This window comes from Passer domesticus, chromosome 21, assembly GCF_036417665.1.
Source record: "Passer domesticus isolate bPasDom1 chromosome 21, bPasDom1.hap1, whole genome shotgun sequence".
Taxonomy (NCBI): Eukaryota; Metazoa; Chordata; class Aves; order Passeriformes; family Passeridae; genus Passer; species Passer domesticus.
In genome coordinates this window covers 4,938,869-4,962,218 of record NC_087494.1, presented here as the reverse complement: position 1 = coordinate 4,962,218, position 23,350 = coordinate 4,938,869, and the positions used below count along the sequence as shown (strand labels likewise).

At 50.3% G+C, this 23,350-nt stretch overlaps 1 protein-coding gene across 4 annotated transcripts; it reads right to left on the bottom strand.

Moving 5' to 3' along the window:
* Positions 1-6,221: 6,221 nt before the first annotated feature.
* MBD3 (methyl-CpG binding domain protein 3) lies at positions 6,222-23,038 on the bottom strand. Of its 4 annotated transcripts, none has more exons than XM_064396299.1 (8): positions 22,953-23,038; positions 18,702-18,758; positions 16,538-16,697; positions 14,332-14,469; positions 11,633-11,723; positions 10,577-10,754; positions 9,188-9,385; positions 6,222-8,048 (listed from the first exon to the last, which is right to left on the bottom strand). In XM_064396299.1, the coding sequence occupies exons 1-7, from the start codon at positions 23,006-23,008 to the stop codon at positions 9,193-9,195; spliced, it is 873 nt and encodes a 290-aa protein (XP_064252369.1). In that variant the 5' UTR covers positions 23,009-23,038; the 3' UTR covers positions 6,222-8,048; positions 9,188-9,192. The 4 variants fall into 4 exon arrangements, with proteins under 4 accessions (XP_064252369.1, XP_064252367.1, XP_064252368.1 ...); XM_064396297.1 differs by lacking the exon at positions 22,953-23,038 and adding an exon at positions 22,601-22,803; XM_064396298.1 differs by lacking the exon at positions 18,702-18,758 and having other exon boundaries at positions 22,953-23,015.
* Positions 23,039-23,350: the final 312 nt, after the last annotated feature.

The window sequence follows — 23,350 nt, the reverse complement described above, 5'->3', positions numbered from 1 at the left end:
CATCTCCCTCTCTGCTCCTTCACTTCCCAAAATATTTAACATAGTAAGTTGAAGCAACTAAAAGTAGTGGGGTTTCCATACCTTGAAACAGAAGGGCACAACTCCTCCTGTCTGAGCTCCTTTTGTTCCCAGATCATGGAGGAAACTCAGGCATGACCAGCACTGGCTCTGGTAACTCCACCAGGCAGCCTTGAGCAAGGACTGCCCAGGTACCTGAATGGCTCCTGGATGTCCACGCTGCAGTTCCAACACCAGACACACTCCTGGCCACTGCAGGTCACCACATCAGCAGCTCTGGAGCCACTGACAAGTCCTGCAGGTGGGCTTTCAAAACCCCCTCAGCAACTGCACTCCCAGCACTGCCATTTCTGTCTCTGCTCTCTCAGTCCTTTTGGGAAATTTCTACATCAAGTCCAACAACACCCAGGGAAGCTGCCAGTTGTTATTTTAAGCACTTTGGCAAACCTGGTTTGTAGATGTTGTGCCTCTGATCTGTTCCATTTTCAGCAGAACTAGCTCACACTTTCTTCTGAGAGTCTTACTTCCACACATGACACCAGGCAGCCTTTGGGGTTTTTTTAACCTGAGCAATTAGCAGTTCTTAAAGAGACTTGTGTCTCCCATTAACAGAGGAAATGAGTCTACAAACCAGGGAAGTTGTTCAGCACAACTCCATTTCTTTACTGAAACATGACCACGCAGAAGAACCAGCTTCACTAAGCACAAGAGGAAAGAGAAGATGCTCACTGCCTCCAAGCCCATCTGTCCAGGTGCTTCCCCATCTCCCAGCAGACGTCATTCCCAAATGTTTGTACACCTGTAACAATACTGTGTCTGGCCATTAAAGCTGTGGCTGCCCCTGGATCCCTGGCAGTGCCCAAGGCCAGGCTGGGCAGGGCTGGGAGCAGCCTGGGACAGTGGGAGGTGTCCCTGCCATGGCAGGGGGTGGAACAGGATGGGCTTTGAGGTCCTTTTCAACACAAACCATTCTGAAATTCTGTAATCTACAGAACCAAAATGTCCCATAAAGAACAGAATCCCATGTACAGACAGGAGATTCCAGAACGCTGGACTGAAGCACCAGGTGCCAGAGCCCATGAAGGGGTTTCCTATACAGAGAAAAACCAACAGTTCAGCAGAGCACCAGTGCCACCACAGCCCCAACTCCCCCAGGAAGAACTCTGCAGCTGCTGCTTACTCCAGGCCAAGTGTGCAATGGCACAAGTGACAAGAGCTGAGCTGGAATATTTCTTCTGGAATAGAGAGCATCCTTTGTAGATGCACCCCTAAAGATGGGGTTAGTGAACACAGACAGGGGAACCCTCCTGTTCCTCCACCAAAAAACCCCACATTTGTCACAGAATCATCCCAGACTGATTTGGGTAGGAAGGGAGGATAAAGATCATCCAGTGCCACCCCTGCGATGGCAGAGACACCTTCCCAATGCTGCAAGCCCCACCCAGCCTGGCCTTGGGCACTGCCAGGGATCCAGGGGCAGCCACAGCTGCTCTGGGCACCCCAAGCCAGGGCCTGCCCACCCTCACAGGGAACAATTCCTGCCCAATCTCCCATCCAGCCCTGCCCTCTGCCACTGGCAGCCATTCCCTGGCTCCTGTCCCTGCAGGCCTTGTCCCCAGTCCCTCTGCAGCTCTCCTGGAGCCCCTTCAGGCCCTGCCAGGGGCTCTGAGCTCTGCCTGGAGCCTTCTCTTGTCCAGGGGAGCAGCCCCAGCTCTGCCAGCCTGGCTCAGAGCAGAGGGGCTCCAGCCCTGGCAGCATCTCCGTGGCCTCCTCTGGCCTGGCTGCAGCAGCTCCACGTCCTCCTGCTGCTGTTCCAGGGCTGGGGCAGCTCTGCAGGTGGGGTCTGAGCTGGGCAGAGGGGCAGAATCCCCCCTGCCCTGCTGCCCACGCTGGGGGCTCAGCCCAGCACAGGGGGGGTTTCTGGGGCAGTGCCCATGGCCGGGGCAGGCTGAGCCTCTCACACCCCGAGTCCTTCTCCAGGGCTGCTCTCTGTATTTTACCATTTGTCGAAATCACAGCACATTAGCCAAATTCTATAAAACAGGATCCAAAATTCAGAGCAAAAAATACTTTTAAAGAACAATTATTGCTGCTCTTCTCCCCTTTAGGAGGTCAGTCTTTACTTTCTGCACCTTGCCAAGCACAGAAACACAGGCTTGGAGCACAGCACAGAAGAGGTGCTGCAGCTCCAAGCAGAATCACAAAAAAGCCCTTACTCTGTGTGGGAAGGCTTAGGGGAATATTTCAGCACATCAGGAGCTGAATCACTGCATGTGGGTGGAGCCAGACAGATTGACAAGATGTGCAACTTGAAAGATGACCTCAGCCCGAGATCAATCATCCCACAAAGTCGCTGACTGAGGGAACAGCACAGGGGGACAGCTCAAGGTGAGGAGGCTCAGTGTCACCGTGGTGTGCCACAGCTGCAGTAGAGGCACAAGCTGAGGTCACCCAAACCTGGCCCCCTGTGCTCCCTCAGTGCCACCAGGCCCAGCTGCCCTTTCTGTCACTCCCTGCCACGGCACCTTCAGAGGCTCCCTCCCCACAGCAGGACATGAAAGAGGCACCTTGGGGAAGCCATTAGCAGAGGGCTCTTTTGCTTGGATTAGATGAATGAGGAATTGAGCTGTCAGGTAATGACTTTGGAGTTGTGGAGAAGCCAACTTGATGGAAAGCTAAGAATTAATTGCAGATCAGACAAAAGCATGAAAAAATAAAAGCTGGTACAGCACGCTTTCAGGTTTTACAGCCCTTCAGATCACTAAACCCCACAAAATGTGCCCAGCAGGCTAATCCAGGACATGGAACTCGACTCACCTTGCAAACAAAAACACAGAAGAACTTTTTAGGATTCAACTTTTTTCAGAAGCTCAAGCTTGGGGGTCCATACCCCACCTTGAGCACCATGTCCAGCTCTGGGCCCCCAGCATCAGGAGCCAGGCCAGAGGAGGCCACGGAGATGCTGCCAGGGCTGGAGCCCCTCTGCTCTGAGCCAGGCTGGCAGAGCTGGGGCTGCTCCCCTGGACAAGAGAAGGCTCCAGGCAGAGCTCAGAGCCCCTGGCAGGGCCTGAAGGGGCTCCAGGAGAGCTGCAGAGGGACTGGGGACAAGGCCTGCAGGGACAGGAGCCAGGGAATGGCTGCCAGTGCCACAGGGCAGGGCTGGGTGGGAGATTGGGCAGGAATTGTTCCCTGGCAGGGTGGGCAGGCCCTGGCTTGGGGTGCCCAGAGCAGCTGTGGCTGCCCCTGGATCCCTGGCAGTGCCCAAGGCCAGGCTGGGCAGGGCTGGGAGCAGCCTGGGACAGTGGCAGGTGTCCCTGCCATGGCAGGGTGGCACTGGGTGGGCTTTAACATCCCCTCCAACCCAAACCATTCTGGGATTCCATGTATCAGAAAACTTGTCATTTGTAAATGCAAATGCAACCAGATTTGTTCACCAAAGCATTTCTGAATTTTGCCACTGAAGACAAACCTCATCAGGCCACTCATTGCCCAGTTCTGTGCAGTCTCCAACTGCTGCTCTTTGTGACTCTGCAAGGTAAGAAAAACCCAATCTGAGATTTATTTCATGAATTGACTAAAAGCTTTCCCATTGGAGGCCAGTACTATTTCTTACTAGTAGTTATAGTTATTAGCTAGTCAGCAGTAGTTATGGATATTGGTAAGAAATCAGCAATACTAAATGAGATTGCTAAACAATGCCCTGACAATTCCAAGTGCATGTGGTGGGTCATTCTGGAGTTCAAAACGTTGTTCTCTCCCCACCCTCCCAAATGTTCTGTCACTGTAAATACCATTTAGCACACACTGTTCTGTGCTGTTCTCTCCTACACTCCAGCTACTCACGGGATCAGCCTGAGGAGGAGGGGGAGAAAGGTTTTCCCTCATTAATTCAAGTTGATCCCTGCTAATCTGAGAACAAATCCAAATTTTTAGCTCACTACAGCCCATAGAGGACATTATTTTCTGTGCTGCAGAATTAGGACACCACCTTCCCATGGCTGTGTTTCATTAAAGCAGGAAGGTAAAATAGGCAACACTGGGATCCTCAATCGACCCCAAAGGCTGGAGCACTTCCAGCAGATGCAGAAATTCCTGTTCAGAGTGACAACAGTGAGGAATATGCATTTCATGTGATAGGGAAGAAGTGGTATTATCCAAGTATTTGCATGGGCATCTGGACTCTTGGAGATTGTTCTTATGCACATAATCCCAAATAACTAGGATTTCCTGACTGGAGAGTTATTACCCAAAAACTTCCTTTCCCTCCATTAAGCAGTCTCCTGCCTCCTCCCCCTTTAAACACATTACCCCACACTCTTTCCAAGGACCAGGACAATCAGTCCAGACAGAATGGTCCCTCCTTAAAGCAAGACAAAAGCACCTGACTCAGGAGTCCTTCCAGGCATCCTGCTTCACTCATATCCCACAGAGCAGCAGTGAGAATTTAGATGGATATTGGGAAGGAATTCCTGGCTGGGAAGGTGGGCAGGCCCTGGCTTGGGGTGCCCAGAGCAGCTGTGGCTGCCCCTGGACGCCTGGCAGTGCCCAAGGCCACAGTGGGAGGTGTCCCTGCGTGGCAGGGGTGGCACTGGATGGGCTCTGAGGTCCTTTCCAACCCAAACTCCCAGCCAGGACACCAGAGCCTCCCCAGGCAGGGTTTAACATGCCTGCACTCCGAGTCCAGCCATGTCATCCCTGACTCTCTTCTCTTCCTGCTGGGCTGAGTTTACAAGCAAGAAAACTCCTCCCTTTCCTTGCTCAACAGCCAGTTCAGCAAGTTCAATTTCAGATGTGAATCGAGCCAACTTTTCCTGGGCAGAACCACCTTCAAGAGCTCTGCTGGCCAAATCCAGACTGCACCAACATCCATTCCAATTCATTCTATGGTTTGTACAAAATTTGATCCAGCTAGAATTCAGTAAAAATAACACTCCCCAAGCAGCAGGATAATGACATTTCCTTTAAATCTTGAAGTTTTGTACAACAAAGCAGAGAAGAAAAAAACTGTAGGCTTCAACACCCTATGCAGCAGAGAATATTAATGAATGAAATAGAAGTGTTGCCCCAATTCCACTCAATTACTCTTAAGTACATTATTTACTAATCATGTGCCTAACAAGTTGTAGCTCAAGCTGCTTTCTCCACCCTGGGGATAGATTGGATGATGGCAGACACTTTATGCCCATCAGTCACCCCCAGGGCTGAGATAAGACAAACTAATCCAGTTGTTATTGCAGCACCATGAAACACACGTCATGGTCAGTGAAAGCAAACATTTGGTTTCCTCACCTTGGTAAGCAGGTAGGTATTTCACTTTCTCTGCTGTGAGAGGAGTCCTGGGTCCTTCTTTGGCACTTTGCACAAGCAACTCCTCCACATCAATGAAAACATCATGAACTTTGTAAACTGAAGGAAAGAGAGCTGAACTGGGAAAGGGGTGGGGGGTGAAACAAGAGAGCTGGCAGCAATTTAAATTGATATTCATGTATCAAAATGTGAGTGTCAGCACCTCAATCACCTGTGGTACGGTGCCTCAATGGTATGTTTAGATCCAAGTCAAAGTAGATAAAGACAGCACCAGATATTAAACAGGTTTTCAAAAAGCCAGGGTCAGAATAAGATTGCTCTGGCCACAAGGACACCTCTGGGGTGGGATATGAACTGCTGGAGTTGAGATTCAAAGGCCATATGGGAATAGACTCAAGCTGAACCAGGAAGGTTTGGATTGGATATTTGGGATTTTTTTTCCCCCCACAGAAAGGGCTGTCCAGCCCTGGCACAGGCTGCCCAGGGCAGTGGTGGAGTCATCATCCCTGGCAGTGTTCAAAAGCAGTGTGGATGTGACACTGGGGACATGGTGTAGTGGTGAATGTGGTGGTGCTGGGCTGATGGTTGGACTTCATTATCTCAAAGCTCTTTTCCCACCTTAATTCTGTGACTCTTATCACCAACCTCCCCATGAGATGGGACACCCTGGCAGCTTCTCCCGTGCTGGGGACACAGGAGAGGATTCTGCAACAAGAATGAACTGCTTTCCACAAGTTTCCCTCCACATTCCCCTCTGCCAGGCTCCAGCTGTCAAGGTCCAAATCTCAGACTGGAGCCCACAACTGAACCCCCAGAGCATCCCCACTGGGAGAAGTGGAAAGGGCAGAGCACAAAACTTCAGGTAGGGGCTTGAGGCAGACTAGAAGAACCTCTTCTTTGTGAGAAACATTTAATTCAACACCATGACTTACAAGAGGACAGATTTACAGAGTAGTAACTGTAACAGACTGTTCAGAAAAGAAAAGAATGGTCGCTGCCTGCAGTGCCAGGTAAAGCTCCCCAAAGCAGCACCTGGCAGAGCATCAGCAAAGTACAATTCAGTCTCCTTGCAGTACTCAAATGAGCAATATCAACCAATTTTGTATTTTCAAACCTTTAAGAAAAGAGTGAATAAAGGATCAATCACTTTGGCATGAGATATTTTTCAGGGATCACTAAGCTGCACTACTCCCAAAGGCAATTCCCTGGCCCCTGGCTGTCCCTGCTAATCTTTCTCATACAATAAAGGCTCTGGGAGCTACTTTCTTCCCCAAGTTTTGGGATACCAACAACTTGTACAATTGGTTGGTGGCACAGTATTTAATGCACCACTTTGTAGTGTTCTCTCAGCCGAGATGTCCATGCACTGGTTATGCAATGGATACTCTAAGACTAAAATCATTTTGCAACCCAGTCAACACATTCCCCAAGCTATCAACTCTCATCTTCCTCCCCTCTCCTGTCTCCCTTCCCAGAGAAATCCATTTTTAGCCACAAGTTACCCCAACATGCTCAAAGATGTACTGGAAGAGACTGAGGGATCAATCAAGGTACCCATGGTGAAGCCCAATACTTATAAACACATTAAGGCAGGTTTCACATCAGTCCAATTTTTGACACAAAATGCTGGTCACTTCACTGCACATGCAAATAAGAAAGATTCAATACTTAATAAAAAGCTTTAAATTCATTTTTTAGATATCAATTATAGAAAAATCAACCTTTTACTTTTTTTTTTTTTTAAAGAGGTCAGAACATTACTGCACACAAAAGCAGGTGTGTAGTCACACCTGTTGGAATGGATCCCCTTCCCTCCACACTGAGGAACAGAGGGCAGGTTCTTGGCACCAGAAGAGAAAAAGGAGGAAGTTTTCCTCATTTTCAGTCAGAAATGAGTCATCCTTCCATCCCCAATTGAGAAAGTCCTTCTGACTGGACTTAAACCAAAGAAACATATACCTCAGGCTGGGTATATTCTGAACAGAGTCTTGGAGGCAAATGTCTGGACACACAGAGCTCTGCATCCAAACTGTGGTGTGGAATAACCAAATACCCCAATTCCCAGAGCTGGCAGCCCAAGTCCTCGAGTGCAGCTTCCCCTCCTCACCCCAGCTCAGGTGGGAGAGGCACTGGCAGCTCAGCTCTGAGACCACACTGCCAAACACTTCCAAGACCAATGTGGTCTTGTGAGGAAACAGCAATTCACACATGGAATGAACCATTCACGACATGAAATGACCTCCCTACAGTCAGGTACAAACAGGTAGCCCACAGCAGAGTAGCCAAGGAGTGAAACAGCATCTCCCTTGGGTTAGAGAGAAAATTGTTTCTGTGGGTCATTAAAAGTACTTTGATAGAAAAGCTTAAAAATGTATCACCCAGCACTGACCCACAAAAAGTAATACCAAAAAAACCCCAAAATAAAAGAGCCAGCAAATTCAGTTCCTAGGATTTTCCCTCCCACCATGTGATATTCTTTATCCCCTCCCACTTTTGCATTCCCAATCACCCTACCCCTTTAGAAAAAGGAAGAGGAGTAGAGCTCAGTCAAGTTCCATCTGCAGAACTCCCCTACAATGAATGAACCATCAGCTTCCATGTTCCCTGAAGTCCATCCAAAGGCTCTGGGGTACAGTTGGACTGATGGTGCACTCTTGGCTCTGTGAATGCTTGTGCTGACCCTGCTGAATGGGTTTATACTGGGAATTCTTAGATGGAACTCCCTGAAAGAGGAAAAACAAAGACCTTGTAACTCAAAAAGAATTTTTGTATCTTTTCTTAAAAGGAGAAATCCCACTGTCACAGCACATCCATGTCTTTATCTCCTGGGTTTCACCTGCAGCAGTCAGTTTGTTCTGGCTCCTGCCTGTTGCCAGACCTCTGCAGCAGAAAGGAATTCAAGGTATTCACTGTCCAAATAAAGCTACTGCTGGTGATAGGGGAAATGGGAAAAAAGAGCCCAGATAAAAGATGGGCTCTCCCAAAGGCCAAGCAGATTGCACATTATAATCAATCCTCAAGCTTCAAGGATTGCTTAACAAAATCAATCTTCCTCCTACCTGAAATCCCCATTCCCTCCAAAGGAGCTCTTCTGCTATTCATCCTAAGAAGTCCCTTTTTTCCCTCACCACATTCTTGATTCTTGTCTCAGAGGCTCCAGAGGAGGCCACTAAGTTCATCTTACAGAGTTGATGAGCCTACAGAGACAGGCTGAGACAATTGGGGCTGAACCCTGAGCCTCCTTTTCTCCAGGCTGAGCCCTCCCAGCTCTCTCAGTCCCTCCTGGTGCTCCACAGCCTTCCCCAGCCCTGCCCAGCCTGGCCTTGGGCACTGCCAGGGATCCAGGGGCAGCCACAGCTGCTCTGGGCACCCCAAGCCAGGGCCTGCCCACCCTGCCAGGGAACAATTCCTGCCCAATCTCCCATCCAGCCCTGCCCTCTGCCACTGGCAGCCATTCCCTGGCTCCTGTCCCTGCAGGCCTTGTCCCCAGTCCCTCTGCAGCTCTCCTGGAGCCCCTTCAGGCCCTGCCAGGGGCTCTGAGCTCTGCCTGGAGCCTTCTCTTGTCCAGGGGAGCAGCCCCAGCTCTGCCAGCCTGGCTCAGAGCAGAGGGGCTCCAGCCCTGGCAGCATCTCCGTGGCCTCCTCTGGCCTGGCTGCAGCAGCTCCACGTCCTCCTGCTGCTGTTCCAGGGCTGGGGCAGCTCTGCAGGTGGGGTCTCGTGCCCACCTCCCCCATTCCTGACCCAATGCCCCACACCTTTCAAAGCCCAGGCTGAAAAGTGAAGATTCATCAATATTTAAGGTTCCTCCTGAAAACCTTCCTGTGCCCAGTGTTTAAGGTAAGACACAGAATTACCACCCTACCTGGACTATACATTTTCCATCTCCTGGTCATGGTCCTGCTCCTCCTCCTCCTCTTCTTCTTCTCCTTCCTCCTCTGCTCCTTCCTTCTCCGAGGGGGGCTCCCCATCCCTGGCGATCTCCTCCACGTGGGCCAGCATGTCAGCCATCAGGGCCTCCTCCAGCCTCTTCCTCACCTGCTGCACCAGCTCCTCCTGCTTCCTGCCCAGCACAAGGGACAACAACGTCAGCCCCCAGGGCTGCCCCTGCCCAGGGAAAGGAGTCTCCAATCCCTCCACCATGAGACAAGCAGGGACTGGAAAAGCCCTCTAAGAACACCATTGTAGAACAAGAAAAGAACCCAAAAACCCCCACCTGGCATTGTACTCTGAGTGAAGATGAAAAACACTTTAAAAATTTGTCCAGTATTTCTATTCTGTGTCCTGCACCTGTTGATTTCTGGCTGAAATTTGGCTAATCTAGCAGCTGGCTTTTTTTTTTAGCCTAATGCTGATTTTTAACTCCTACTACTAATAACTAACAAGTCAGCCTACCCTGCACACTTTCAAAAATAAGACTGGAGAAAATTAAGTTTCAGGCCATTTCTTTCTGCTCATTTTGCTTTTAAGTCCCAACCCTAAGAAGTCAAAGACACAGCAAAGAAGTGATCAACAATCAGTGGCTCATGGGGCTCCTATTTCAGCTCAGCCACAGGACATCAAAGTTACAAACAGACTGTTTTTCCTGGTCGTTTATGTTTCAATCAAGCCCAGAAAAGTCATCCTGCAATTCCAGAAGATTTATCAAGCAGTCAAAGCAAGGATTGCCTTTAAACACTTAATGAATGCAAATTGCATGCTGCAGGCCTTTGGTATATTCAGTTCTCCATCAAAAGCTTAAAGCTGAGTTTGACCAATCCTGATTTAAGAAGACTTCATTAGTAAAGCAACCTATAGCAGAATAAATTGCATCCTTGCTCCCTGTCACCACAGCAGGCACGGCTTGGGTTTGGTCAATCCATAAATTTTATTTAATTCATTTACTGACACAGAAAAAGGTGAATAGAATCCAATCCCCCTGTACAGGATTTCTCCAATGCCAGCTCTGCTCAGAGGTGCCTCAGTCGAGGTTTCCCCAACTCAGACACTTTTGTAATAAAAACAAACTTGACAAAAAAAACAAACATGAGCCTGAAACTCCAGAGTAACTAAGCACGGCCAAAATAAAAAATAGTGGGCTTTAAGCACATGACAGAGCTTCATGTAACTACTTCTGTCTACTCTCTTGCTAGAGAGCCATTCCAATCCATTCCCAAGGCACAGTGCTCCTTCAGACATTGAGAAAGAAAAGCAAAGCACTGTTTGAGCACAAGGAAGCTCGTTCCAGAACACAAGTGCTATTTCCAGTTCCCACCTGATATCTTCATCAGTCACCATGAAGGCTTTGCAGAGAGGCTGGGAGGTGTTCAGCCAGACCCCAGGGTTCTTCTCCACGGCTGCAGAGAGCTGGCCAGTGATGGGCATGGTGCTGGTGTGCAGGGCACTGGCGATGGCAGAGAGCAGAGTCTCGTCCGTGCAGCCGGGGCCAACGCCTGCAAGGGGGAGGGAAATCCATGAGCAGCACTGCCCCAGGCAGGGAGCAGGAAATCAGGACAATGGCAATTAAATTTTAATGGCAAGGCACAGGCTGTCAGTTGGAAAGCTCACATGACATAAATCTCAGACCTAAATGCTTCTAACAGCACCTTTGCAGCTCTCCGAGGGGATTGAAACTTAGAGCAGTTCCTCATTCTGTTACAATCAAAAAGAAAAGAAAAAACACCAAACTGGCAAAGGAAGATGGTTCCATTCTGCTTAAACAAAGCTCAGAGAGCTGGGGCTGCTCCCCTGGACAAGAGAAGGCTCCAGGCAGAGCTCAGAGCCCCTGGCAGGGCCTGAAGGGGCTCCAGGAGAGCTGCAGAGGGACTGGGGACAAGGCCTGCAGGGACAGGAGCCAGGGAATGGCTGCCAGTGGCAGAGGGCAGGGCTGGATGGGAGATTGGGCAGGAATTGTTCCCTGGCAGGGTGGGCAGGCCCTGGCTTGGGGTGCCCAGAGCAGCTGTGGCTGCCCCTGGATCCCTGGCAGTGCCCAAGGCCAGGCTGGGCAGGGCTGGGAGCAGCCTGGGACAGTGGCAGGTGCCCCTGCCATGGCAGGGGGTGGAACAGGATGAGCTTTAAGGTCTCTTCCAACCCAAACCCAAACAGCAATCTGAGATGCTGTGCTGTTTCTGGAAAGGTTGAGAGGCTTTGCTTCAGTGTTCCCTCAGAACAAAGGGCACTGGGACCCCAGGCCAGCACTCCAGCTCCTGCTGCAGCAGGAATGGCCCCAGCCCTGGCAGGCTCTGGGAACAGGGAGCTCACCCCCAACACCTTCACTCCCTGCTGCCAGGTGCCAAATGCCAGCCCTGAGTGAAGGGCAGCCTCTGATTACCTTGCAGCCCTTTGGGAAGGTCCATTGTTTTCACCAGCTCCTCTGCAATGTCAAAGGCGTTCAGTCCACTCAACTTCTTCTCCCAGAAGAGCTGCAGCCAAAGCAGGTGGTTATTGGTGGTTACTGCACAACAGGAATGGAACTGACAGCTGCACAAAATCCCTGCTGCCTGTGCAGACAGGAGCAGCAGTGCTGAGGACACTTTAATGTGGATTTACCACAGAAGGGATCTGCTACCTCCAACAGCAGGAACAATCCTCACTGCCCCTCAGCCCTGCTGAGTCCTAACTTCTTTTAGCCAGATTTAGGATTAAATGTGTGAGATGGTATTTCTTCTTTGGACTCAGATGTCTGTTAGTTCTTATCTATGTTACAGTCTCACAAACCCTGAATTCTACAGCACTTCACTCTAACAAACAAAAAAATGGAGCCCTATCACTCTCTCTGCAAGGATAAACTGTCCAATTAAGAAATGACACCTGAATTATTTTTACTTTTTACCTAATAACCAACCACCCATGGCCCACAATGTGGCCTTTTTTATCCAATTACACAAAACCACCCAAACCTATGCAGAAGAAGGAGAAGCAGAAGAAGGTGGAGAAGAAGGACCAGCCTCCACCCTAAAACCTCCATCTTGCTCTATATCTATTACTGTATTCTAAAACCTTAAACTCTAAGTTTTCCACCCTGTGCTATCACACACTTCTATCCAAACTCCACACCCACAATCCCAGTTCTATCATTCCATTTTGGAAGCCTTTTCCACGGCCCCAGGTCAATGCAGTGTTCTCTGGGGGTCAGTGCCTGCCAGCACAGAAAGTCTCAAATTCTCAGCAGCCAGGGTTCCAACACAGCCCCACAACTCCTCTCTCCCAAGTTGCTGCCTTGGAAAACTCTCTTTCCTTCCAGGGCCTGGAACTCTCACTGCTCTGAGCTGCAGCAGCAAGGCCAGGCTTGCTGAAGCCCAGAGTGTGAGACAGCCTTGTTTGCACCCTGTTTCTGTCCTACGTATCCCACAGAAAATGAAGGAATGCAAGAACTGTATTCAGGGTATTATTTTCTCCCTTCAAATTGGTCCTTTCCCCCACGTCTCTCCTTTACCACATTTTCAGTCACAGGCTCTCCCAAGGCTTAAAAGCACCTGAATGTGTGGTGTGGTAGAAAGTCAAACACATCACCTTGATACACCTTTAACTCTGCAGGTGATGCAGGAGAGACATCAGGAGGATAGCAATGCACAGCTGGAGGATCAACTGTCTTGCAAAAAGCCACATTTTTATTGAGGTTTTGAGAAATCAAGAACTCGCCTCAAACAGTCCATGCATATCCCACCCTTTTTCCTGCCTGTCAAAATCCAAGTGCAACTGACCCCACATGGCTTTTCCAAAAAGGAGAATGAGGGCAGCCACAGCCCAAACACAGGCTGAATATTCCATAGGTGATTTTTTTTTTTTTTTGTTACCCAGAGCAGCTGTGGCTGCTCCAGTCCTGGAACTGTCCAAGGCCAGGCTGGATGAGGCTTGGAGCAACCTGGGACAGTGCAAGGTGTCCCTACCATGGGAGGAGGGTGGAATGGGGTCATCTTTAAGATCCCTTCCAACCCAAACCCAACAATTCTGGGATTTTTAAGCCAGTGCATGATGGGACTTGGCACTACTTTCAAATTTTGCAGAAGCATCTGGAGTCTGCTGAGAAAAAGTCAAAATATTCTGCAGTCCAGTAAAATATCTTAAACAGGAACACAAATCCAGCTCAGAACTGGTAAAGGGCATTTTATCTTGGGTGTTCTCTTTTACTGCCTTAACTATAAAAGCTGCAGGAATAGCAACAGCACTGTGAACATACAGGATCTGGTTCCCCAGAAAACCACGGTAAGACCCTGCCAACCTGCTTAAAAAACAGAAAAATCCCACCCCAACCACCAAAACCCCACCAATTTCAGATAAATTCTATCTCACACCTGGAGGTTCTATATATATTGAACTAGGTTTATTAAATTCTTAGAATCTGCCTTCAAAAAGTGTTTTAAGTTTTCAGAAAAGGCTTTCAGTGTTCCAACAGGTCCAGCTTATTTTACCAGTGCCTTCCCTTGTCCTGAGTACCCTTTCCTCTAATTTTGGTGTGCTCTCTTGCTTGCAAATACACATTATAAGAAAACCTCTTTGATTTTGTATTAACAATAACATTCTAAGTGAATTTATGATCTTATAAAGCAGAGTTTACTCCTACTCATATACAGACCCTTGCACTGCAATGAACACCACACTGGATGGGATCCATTCAGGAATGTGGATTTAATGGAACATGGAATTCTTACACAACTGCAACATTTGACAGTGATTCTAAACCTAAGTGTCCTCTGAAGTGGCTACAATGTCTGAATAATTTTGTACATAATGCTTAATTTCAGCATGAAAGAAATTCAGGTTTAGCTACAACGGAGTTGGGATCGAACCAAGGCTGGAGTTTGTAAATCCCAGTGTGCAGAGTCCAGAACTAGAGACTGGGAATGGGATTTGTTCTGATTTTAAGAGCTGAGAGCACTGCAAGCCACTGCCCCCGGAGATCAGATTTTTCTGAATGCTGAAGTGCCAGAGATCAGGAATTGCCAGGGAGTATTTGTTCAGCAACACAAAATTAAAGCAGATTATTTTGGGATCCTCCCAGTAGGAAATCCAGGAGTTTCTCAGCCTTACCTGCCTGGGCTGGTCCACAGCTTTCTGGGGGTCACTCTTCACCTTGTTGCTGGGGTGGTTTGTGATCTTTGTGACGGGCTGTTTGAAGATAGAGGCTGTCTGTCTCACGGGCAGGGCTGTGTTCAAATCAGGCTTGCCCTGTTTCACATGAAAAGAAAAGGAAAAACCCACAAAAAATGTTACAGTTTGGTAAAATGCTACTACAGTCACAAAGAAGTGCAGCAGGGAACAGTTCCTGGGCTCCAAATCTTGTCTAATCTCAAGTTATACAAGTTAGGCTGCTAAAAATACATAACTAAATTCAAATCTTCCTTAGACCTATCAAAGTTTTCCACTCATTCTGTTTAACATAGCAGCCTCCTCCCAAGTGAGTTCACACACATCAGTTTTACTCCCATTTTTAATGACTTTAGGAGTCAGAACAAACCACGTGTAATCACTAAACGAGAAGATTACAACACAATATTTGTAATAAATTTAAAAAAAATACATGCAGGGATTTAGGCTGGTTTTTGAATCCAGAAACCACTCCAAACCATTCCTTCTAAATCCAGTTGTGACCAATAAACAAACCAACACCACTGAAAGCTGAGTCCCTTTTTTACCTTTGGTTCTGAACAAAGCTCAGCTTTTAAATGAAGCTCATAATCAATTTTGCACTACATTTTCTGTTAGGGGAAGCATAGGAAGGCTGTTCCTCATTCCCAAAATCCAACACACAACTCTTGGAATGGCTGTAGGACACACTTTGTTCTCAGGGATGCAAACACTGTGTCTGCTTCACAGATTTATTCATGAGATGTAGAAAAGATGTATTCAGGACAAATATAATTCTGAACCATCTGGGTGCTAATCCTTTCAGAAGCCAGTGATAACATTTGTACATTTATTGAGAGTTTTGGGCAGAATTTTTAGCTTGAGAGGTGTGTGAGCTGCTGGTCTCTGCCTCAAGGCAGGTCTCAAAATATCACTGCAGCACCAGGACTGGAAGAAATGCTCCCAGCACTCGCGTGATGATGATCCTTGACTGGCTGATGTATTTCAAAAATGAGATTGTGCCTTTTCCACATGCAGTGTTTAGGTGCATACACAGTAGCTGCTGGGTTCTGGGGAAGATTTTAGCATCTGATGAAGATCCTTAGCAATGACTTGGGACAATCAATCCAGACAGGGAGCCTGTCACTGCCATCCTGCCACCTGAACAATCTGAATCAGCAGCTAGAGAATCTTTTCTTTTGTTCTACAAATAGGACTCACAGCCCTCTCCCCCCTCACGCTTCTTGCCCCAAATGCCACCTCCCCTTCCATCAGTGCCAGAGCTGGGTCAGCAGCACAGCCTGGGGGAGCTGCAGTGAGTCCCTGGTAGGAGCTGCAGCTTCTCCTCACCCCTGTGGACCCAAATCCCTCCTCTCCCCTCAAACCAAAGACAAGGGCAGGGCAGAGCTGCTGCACAGCTCCGCGGAATGGAGCAGACTGTGCTGAAGGAGGTGAGCTCACACTCCAGGGAGGGGGATTACAGAATCATGGAATGGTTTAGATTGGAAGGGACCCAAAGCCCATCCAGTGCCAGCCCTGCCATGGCAGGGACACCTGCCACTGTCCCAGGCTGCTCCCAGCCCTGCCCAGCCTGGCCTTGGGCACTGCCAGGGATCCAGGGGCAGCCACAGCTGCTCTGGGCACCCCAAGCCAGGGCCTGCCCACCCTGCCAGGGAACAATTCCTGCCCAATCTCCCATCCAGCCCTGCCCTCTGCCACTGGCAGCCATTCCCTGGCTCCTGTCCCTGCAGGCCTTGTCCCCAGTCCCTCTGCAGCTCTCCTGGAGCCCCTTCAGGCCCTGCCAGGGGCTCTGAGCTCTGCCTGGAGCCTTCTCTTGTCCAGGGGAGCAGCCCCAGCTCTGCCAGCCTGGCTCAGAGCAGAGGGGCTCCTCTGCACTCATTCCCACAGATCAATGCCTTTCTTGTGTTGGGAATTGAGGAAGGTGACAGTCTCTTCCCTGCCCTCCTCCACAGAAGACTGAGCAGTGACACAACTCTCCTCCACAGCACCAATCCCCTGGGAGCAGCATTGGTCCAACCCCCACCACCAGAGCTGTTCTGACACAGCTCCAATTCCCACTCCAGTCAGGAACTGCTGCGTTTTCCCTCTCCCAGACTGCTCTGGCAGCTGCACGGCAGGGAGGGGGAGCAGCAGTGCCTCCCAGGCTTACTTTGGCTTGGTTGGAGCAGTCGTAGCGCATCCTCTGCCTGTTCTTGTTCATTTTGTTCATCAGCATCTTGCCCGTGCGGAAGTCGAAGGTGCCCAGGTCCATGGAGCTGCCCAGGTACCGCGCCAGCTGCGGCTTGCTGCGGAACTTCTTCCCACTGGGGCTGCAAAAAACACACCACAGCCACATGCAGGCAAACCTCAACCCTCTGCACCTCCACACCGGCGCCTCTGCAGCTCAGGAGGGAGAGTTGTTATTGCCATCCTGGAAAACACGTGCTGGACTTTCCAGAATGGAGCTGATGTTCAACTCTGAGATGCTTTCATACTGACTCCTTCTCATGTGGAACACACAGATTAAGTTAAAATGTTTTTATATGTCAAGAGGAAGGTTCTGATCAGATAAACAAATGTAGCATAATGCACACAATAACCACCAAGGGAGATCTCAGCACAGATGCACTTTTCATTCAGCTGTCTCTCATAGTAAATGCCCATTTTTTGAGTATAATTTTTTCTCCCAGGACTGTTGCATTTGACCAGTACAAAAAATGCTCCTTGTCTCCTCTCCCTGCCCCTTGAACAGTACATTCAGGTTTGAGTCTATGTCTTTTATAGCATCCTGAAGACTTCAGAAAAAGAGAAAACCAGAAGTTAACTACTGACAAGCTGCAAAACACAAAATCACAAAGTGATGCAAAGACAAATGTCACAACCTTGTAAAACTTTCCATTAATGGAAAAAGGAAAGAGAGATTCTTCTGTAACACCTGGGTTTCCACAAAGACTCAACGTGGAGAGCAGGCACAAATTATTCCACATCTTTACTGATGTTTTCTTGGGGTTTTTTTTTTGGGTTTTGTGTGTTTTTTGGTGTTTTGGGTTTTTTTTTAATAATCCAACATCATAAGCTTTTTTTATTCATAAAGCAAAAATAAGCCAGTGTGCAATGGCTGCAGTGTAGGACTGTAAAGACAATAAGCACCAAGTATTCTTCACCTTCTCACTGAGCACCGTAACAACATCTCTTTATTATGTCAATGACTCTCACTTCTGGTTTTCTCCACTTTGCAACTTGCATATTCAGCCCTAGTTCACACCCAGGAGAAGCTCATTCCCTGTGTACCCATCCCACTATCAAAGCTTAATGGGCTGGAAGGCATTTTAAGACAAAAAATGCCAGTTACCACCTTATCTCACACTGGTGAGATACTGATAACTTTACCAGGGTCTTAACAACAACAAAACAAAAGATCTATTTTCACATTTTGTCTCCTGCCCTGAAGCTTTATTAGGGGAAAACCAGCATAAGCAGAGAATTTCTGGTATAGGACAGCAACAAAGCAATTAGGCTAAGTCAGGCTATGCATGAAAAAAAAATAGTTTAAAAAAAAAAACCAAACCCAGAAAGTACCAAAGTATTAAAAGGTCTCCAAAAACTGAGATCAATTTAATATAAATTACACTAAAACTGAAATTAGAAAAACTCTCTCGAAGGAGTTAAGACTGAAAGGTTGTGGTGATCCCACACAGCATCTGCTTAGGAAGCTCCTGGCTCCAACTGCTCCCAAGCTGCTTATCCTGCCTGGATCTCCTCCCTGCCACCACCACTGCTCACACAGCCCAGTGCTCATGCAAATGAACCAGCTGAGGAAAATAATCCATCTTTGGAGGGCAGGGGAGGAGGAGGAAACACTCCCCCACTGGTTATTCCTCAGCTGGACCAGCTCCCTGTGGAGCTGCACTTGGGCCAGGACACAACACAGAGTAGGACCAAGGAACAGAGGCTGTGTCCAGCCCCAAATCTGTGAATCACTTTTTTAAACTATAAAGGGAGCTATTTGCCTCAATCCAGAGAGAGAAATAAGTAACTTCAGCAGCTTTAGGGCAGAGCTGTTACTGCCAGTGAAGCCAGGAAGAAAAGCTCCTGCTACATGAAGAACATGGCACTGCTTCTTCTTCCAAGATCTGCTGCTCTAATTTAGGGTTTAGTGTCTTAGCAGGTTTAAAAATAATGCATTAAAGTGCAGAGTAACTTCCAGAACAGTCAGTACAGTCAAAGACAGGATTTTAAGTGAACAGAACCCTTCATCTCTGTGTGTTTAGTATGTGCTGTGGTCATTTTGCAAGGAAGAACTGAAAAGCTGCTCAGAGTCTCAAAAAACCCACCTGAAATGACTGAGAGTCCTGTCTCTTCCTGGGGAAGCTTGGCCCAAAGGAAAAGCACTGAAATGTTCAGAAGAAAAACTTTTATTCTGATTAGGTCTTGCAAAAGGCAGGAACATCCCCAGGCTCTCTGGGACAACAGCAGACCAGGGAGCAAAGCTATGACCAAAAGGTGACAGTGAACTGAGAAAGGAAGGGATGGGGTGCCCTGGAGCTCCTGGGGACCCCCTGGCAGGACCATGCAGGACACTGGGGCACCTACACACACCTGGGAGGGTCAGAGGTGTGGGGGGAGCCAGAGGAACCCAAAACTTGAGCGGGATTCCTGATGCATACCAGGACACACAGAAACTCCCCAAATACCACAGAACTCTGAGCCCTGTTGAAGCTCCCTTTAAATGTCACAAAATACAGAATTTACCTCCTCCTGCACGCCTGCTTTTGCACAAAGAGGCCCAGAAACGAGACATTTTGGTACAAAGCTGTAAAGCCCAACCTCTGCTCTGTAACACCCCCCAGGCAGCAACGCTGAGAGCCCAGATTGATCCCGAGCTCCCGAATTAGGCTCTGCCACAGCTCCCTGCGTGAAAGGCAAGGACACGGCCAAGTTGCAAAGGAGTTTACAAGTTGCAAAGGATTTTCCACGCTCGTCCATCACCAGCTCCGGGGCTTTATTCACTCGGGCCGCCTGGCTGCTGCTAACAAAACAGACCTGGCTGCCGGGACCCACCCCGAGGCACCCCCGGCTCTCATTCCCAGACTTTTCCGGGCAGATTGAGGCGCGTTGGGAGCAGCCTATTGAAGGGCCAGGCCTGCCAGGTGCCCGGGCTCTCCATGTGCAGCTCACCCTTTGTTTCCTGCCTTATATCCTTAAGGAGAGAGCGGCTGCCCAGGCCCGCTCCCCTCCTCCCGCAGCACAGTCTCCTCCCCTCTGCTCTCCCATTTAGCCTGCACAGGATCTGCACAACTTGGGAAGCAAGGGACAAAAGGCAAAAAAAAACAAAAAAACCCCAAACAAACAAAAAAAAACCCCAAACAAACAAACAAAAAACCCCACAAAAAAAAACCAAAAAAAAAAAAAACAACCGTGAGCAAACCCAGGCACCGCGTGCCTCTGGCAGGAATGGAGGCAGGAACAGCCCAGGGAAAACGGGGCACTGAGGGCAGACACTCAGAGCCTCGCTGGATGGGGCACGGGAACAACACAAAATGATTCTTTCTTGCTCTCCATCGGGCTCCCGCCCTGGCTTCTCCCCCCAGCTCTGCTCCAGGCAAATCCCGGCACCAGGGGCTCCTGGAGGGCTGCAGGAGCTCCCGATGGTGCTCACAGGGAGATGGGGACCCCAAGACACGGCATGACCAACACTGCCAGCGTCTCTGTCACAGCACCCCCACCCAGCTGGGCTATCCCAGGATGGGCTGGCACGGCCATGAAAACCACACCAGGCCAGGGGGGCAACTCCTCCAGCTGCCACAGCCCACCCCGCACCCCGCACATCCACAGCCCCATCCCACAGAGCAGCCTCGGGGACCGAGCTGTCCCCGTCCCCTTGGGGCTGTCCCAGGGGATGATGTCCCCTGCCCTGCAGGACAACAGGGGGGTCTTCCTTCAGCAAGCTGGACTCCAACCATACCAAAAATAAACCCCCCAAAAAAACCACTTGGAGACACACAAAATCTCCCAAATTTCCAGAAGCACCACATCCCTAAACAAGAGTTTGGGACAAACAATTACAACCAGATGATTTTGTAGGGCTCAATTCAGGCATCATGCAATCATGGAATTGTTAAGGGTGGAAAAGACCTTTAAGATCATCAGATCCACCATCACCCCAGCAGCACCACCATGTTCACCATTAAACCATGTCCCCAGGTGTCACATCCACATGTTTTTTTGAATATTTCCAGGGATGATGATGCCACCACTGCCTTGGGCAGCCTGTTCTAATCCTTTACAACTCTTTCCATGAAAAAAATCTCCCTAACACCAAACCTAAACGTCCCCTGGTGCAATTTGAGGCCGTTTCCTTCTCATGTGAGAAATAATGAGCTTCCCTGCAGGCAAACCAGAGCAACAGAGGAAAAGCAAAGCACAGACTCAGTGAAAGCATTTGCTCCACAATTTTTTTGGAAAAGATTTCACTGATCAAAATATACTTGGAGGAGTGTTAAAAACATTCCCTTCCAACTTCTTACATTTGTGCTGCAAAGGTAAGGAATTCTCAACAAAATAAGTTTCACACAAGAGTGTGAAGTTTCCCAGCACAGTGATGTCAACATCCTGAGGCAGAGACAAGCAGCAACCCCAAATTTCTGACACTTGGTCATCAAACTTTCAGGAGAAAAACACTCTGAAGAAAAAAGCCCCATAAAGCAGCATTAAATTCTCCTTCCCCCGTGTGAGAACCCTGAGTTTGAAGAGAGCCAGAACTCCCTCAAAGACAACCTGCCACTTTGTCAAAATCCCTAACACAATTTTCTTCCTGAAATCCTCCATGCCTGCACTTCTGCTCACTCTGAATCCAGCCCACAAGTCCCAGCCTATCATCCAGAAGCCCTCCTAAGGGTGAGGTTCGAGGGCTGGCTGTAAAAACCTGCCCAGGTACTCAGACCTCGAGGAAGATGGAATTTCCAGCCAGAGACTGGCTCACACACACAGATCTCACAGGGGGTTTTCCACAAGCCCTCCCTGCATCTGTACGTGCCTGGAAGCTGGACAGAACAATCACCCAGGTAAACAACAGGCAGAACTCTCGCAGGTATTACTGAACTGCCACACCTGTATCTGCCACTCTGAGGTAATGCAAAATGCAACAGAAACCAAAAATTAGTGCAACAAAGCTCTATTCTACCTTTGATCTCTGTCCAAATTGATACAAAGGGAAAACCCATAATAATTTGGGAATAAAAACATGCTACTTGTCCTCTCTCCCCCTGTTTTTAAAGTTCATCTCCAACACTGAAACTTAACAAACAAGTTCTGGGAAAAACAGGATCTTAGAGGCTTTTAGCTGCTGCTGGTGGTCTCATCCTGCCCTCAGCCTCTGAGCTGCAGCAGCAGAATCGGCTTCACATTCTCGAGGATGGCACTTTCTGGTTCACTCCCCCTTTTCTCACAAGCATAACCTGATTCCAAAAATGGAATCTGGAGCTAAAGCTGTGGCTGCCCCATCCCTGGAAGCGTCCAAGGCCAGGTTGGACGGGGCTGGGAGCCACCTGGTGCAGTGGAAGGTGTCCCTGCCCAGGGCAGGGGGTGGAATGAGATGGGCTTTAGGGTGCCTCCCCACCCAAACCGTCCTGCGAGGATTCTGTGTCGGAGGCAGAAGCTGATGGTGTGGATTTTCCCGAGAGGCAGGGCCAGGTGAGGACACGGGGACAGCTCCTGCTGCGTTCGCAGCTCCCGCTGGACCCGAGTTTCACACCTCAGCCCGCGGGTGCCTGGTGGGTGCGGGGAGGATCCATATGGCCACCTACAGCCATATGAGCCATGCAGGGCTATAAATAGAACCCCTCCAGCTCCCGGGCCGTGCGCTCCCCCCGCAGCCCCGCTCCCGGCAAGGCGCATCCCGAGCCCGCCCGGGGCCAGCACCGCCAGCAGCCGAGGCTCCCTCCCCACAATGCCGAAGTACGCCCAAAAAGCGGCGGAGCGAGCCCCGGGGAAGGAGGAACACCCCCCGCGCCGCTCCTTCCGAATAAAGAGCCCCGCGTGTCGGCGGGGCAGGAGCCGCTCTGAGGGGACGCGGGGGCTCCTCCCGGCGCTGCCCCGGCCCTGAGGGGGGCCGAGCAGCTCCGACCCCCCGGGGCCGGCCCGGGCCAGCTCCCCGCTCCCTTCCCCTCCACTTGTGGCTGCAGCCCCGGCCCGGCCCCCCCGCGCCCGGGGCGGCCCCGCCGAGCGCTCCCACCTCTTCCGCTCCATGGCGGCTCCTCCCGGCCCGCTCCCGCCTGGCTCCGGCCGCCTCCCGCCGGCTGCTCCCGGCCCTTCCGCGCTGCCGCTGTCCCCGGGAGGCGGCGCCGCGGCCCGGCCCGGCCCGCTGCGCTCCGCTCCCGGCGCCGCTCCCGGCCCTGGCCCCGCTCCCGCCGTCCGGTGCGCGCCGCTCCCTCCGCCCGCCCCTTCCACCCACCGAGCCGCCTCCCACCGCCCGCCGCGCCCGGATCCCTCCGCCCGCATATAGTCCCTCCCCCCGCCGCCCCCGCGCGGTGCCCCCCCGGCCCGGCCCCGCTCCCCCCGGCGAGCCCCCGCGCTCCCGGCCTTACCCCAGCGCCGAGCGCCGCGTGCTCCCCCGGTGTCCCGGCAGCGCAGCTTTGGGCATCTTCCCTCGTGCCCACCCCGGCCAGACTGGCGGCCCCGCGACCCCCGGCCCCGCCCCGCGCCCCGGGGACGCGGACCCGCCCGGACCCCCGGGGAGAACCGGCCCCTCGCCGGGGGGCTGCCCCGGGGCAGCTCGGGAGTTCGCTCCGTGCAACAGCAGCGTGCAAAAAAAACCGCTCAAAAAAACCCTAACAACAAAAACCCCACAACAACAACAAAACAAAACAAAAAAAAAAAGGGGGGGGGTAAATCTGCACACGAGGAACTGGAGTGAAGACAAAGCAATGAAAAGTTTTTCAGGAAAGCGTGTAAACCAACACCTACTGCAGCTGCAGTGGCAAAT

Coding starts and splice junctions, on each gene's coding strand:
- MBD3 (XM_064396299.1), bottom strand. CDS start 23,008: ATGCCCAAAGCTGCGCTGCCGGGACACCGGGGGAGCACGCGGCGCTCG. Junction 14,470..16,537: donor ACTGCTCCAACCAAGCCAAA/GTAAGCCTGGGA, acceptor CATGTGAAACAG/GGCAAGCCTGATTTGAACAC. Junction 11,724..14,331: donor CTGTGGACCAGCCCAGGCAG/GTAAGGCTGAGA, acceptor CTTTGGCTGCAG/CTCTTCTGGGAGAAGAAGTT.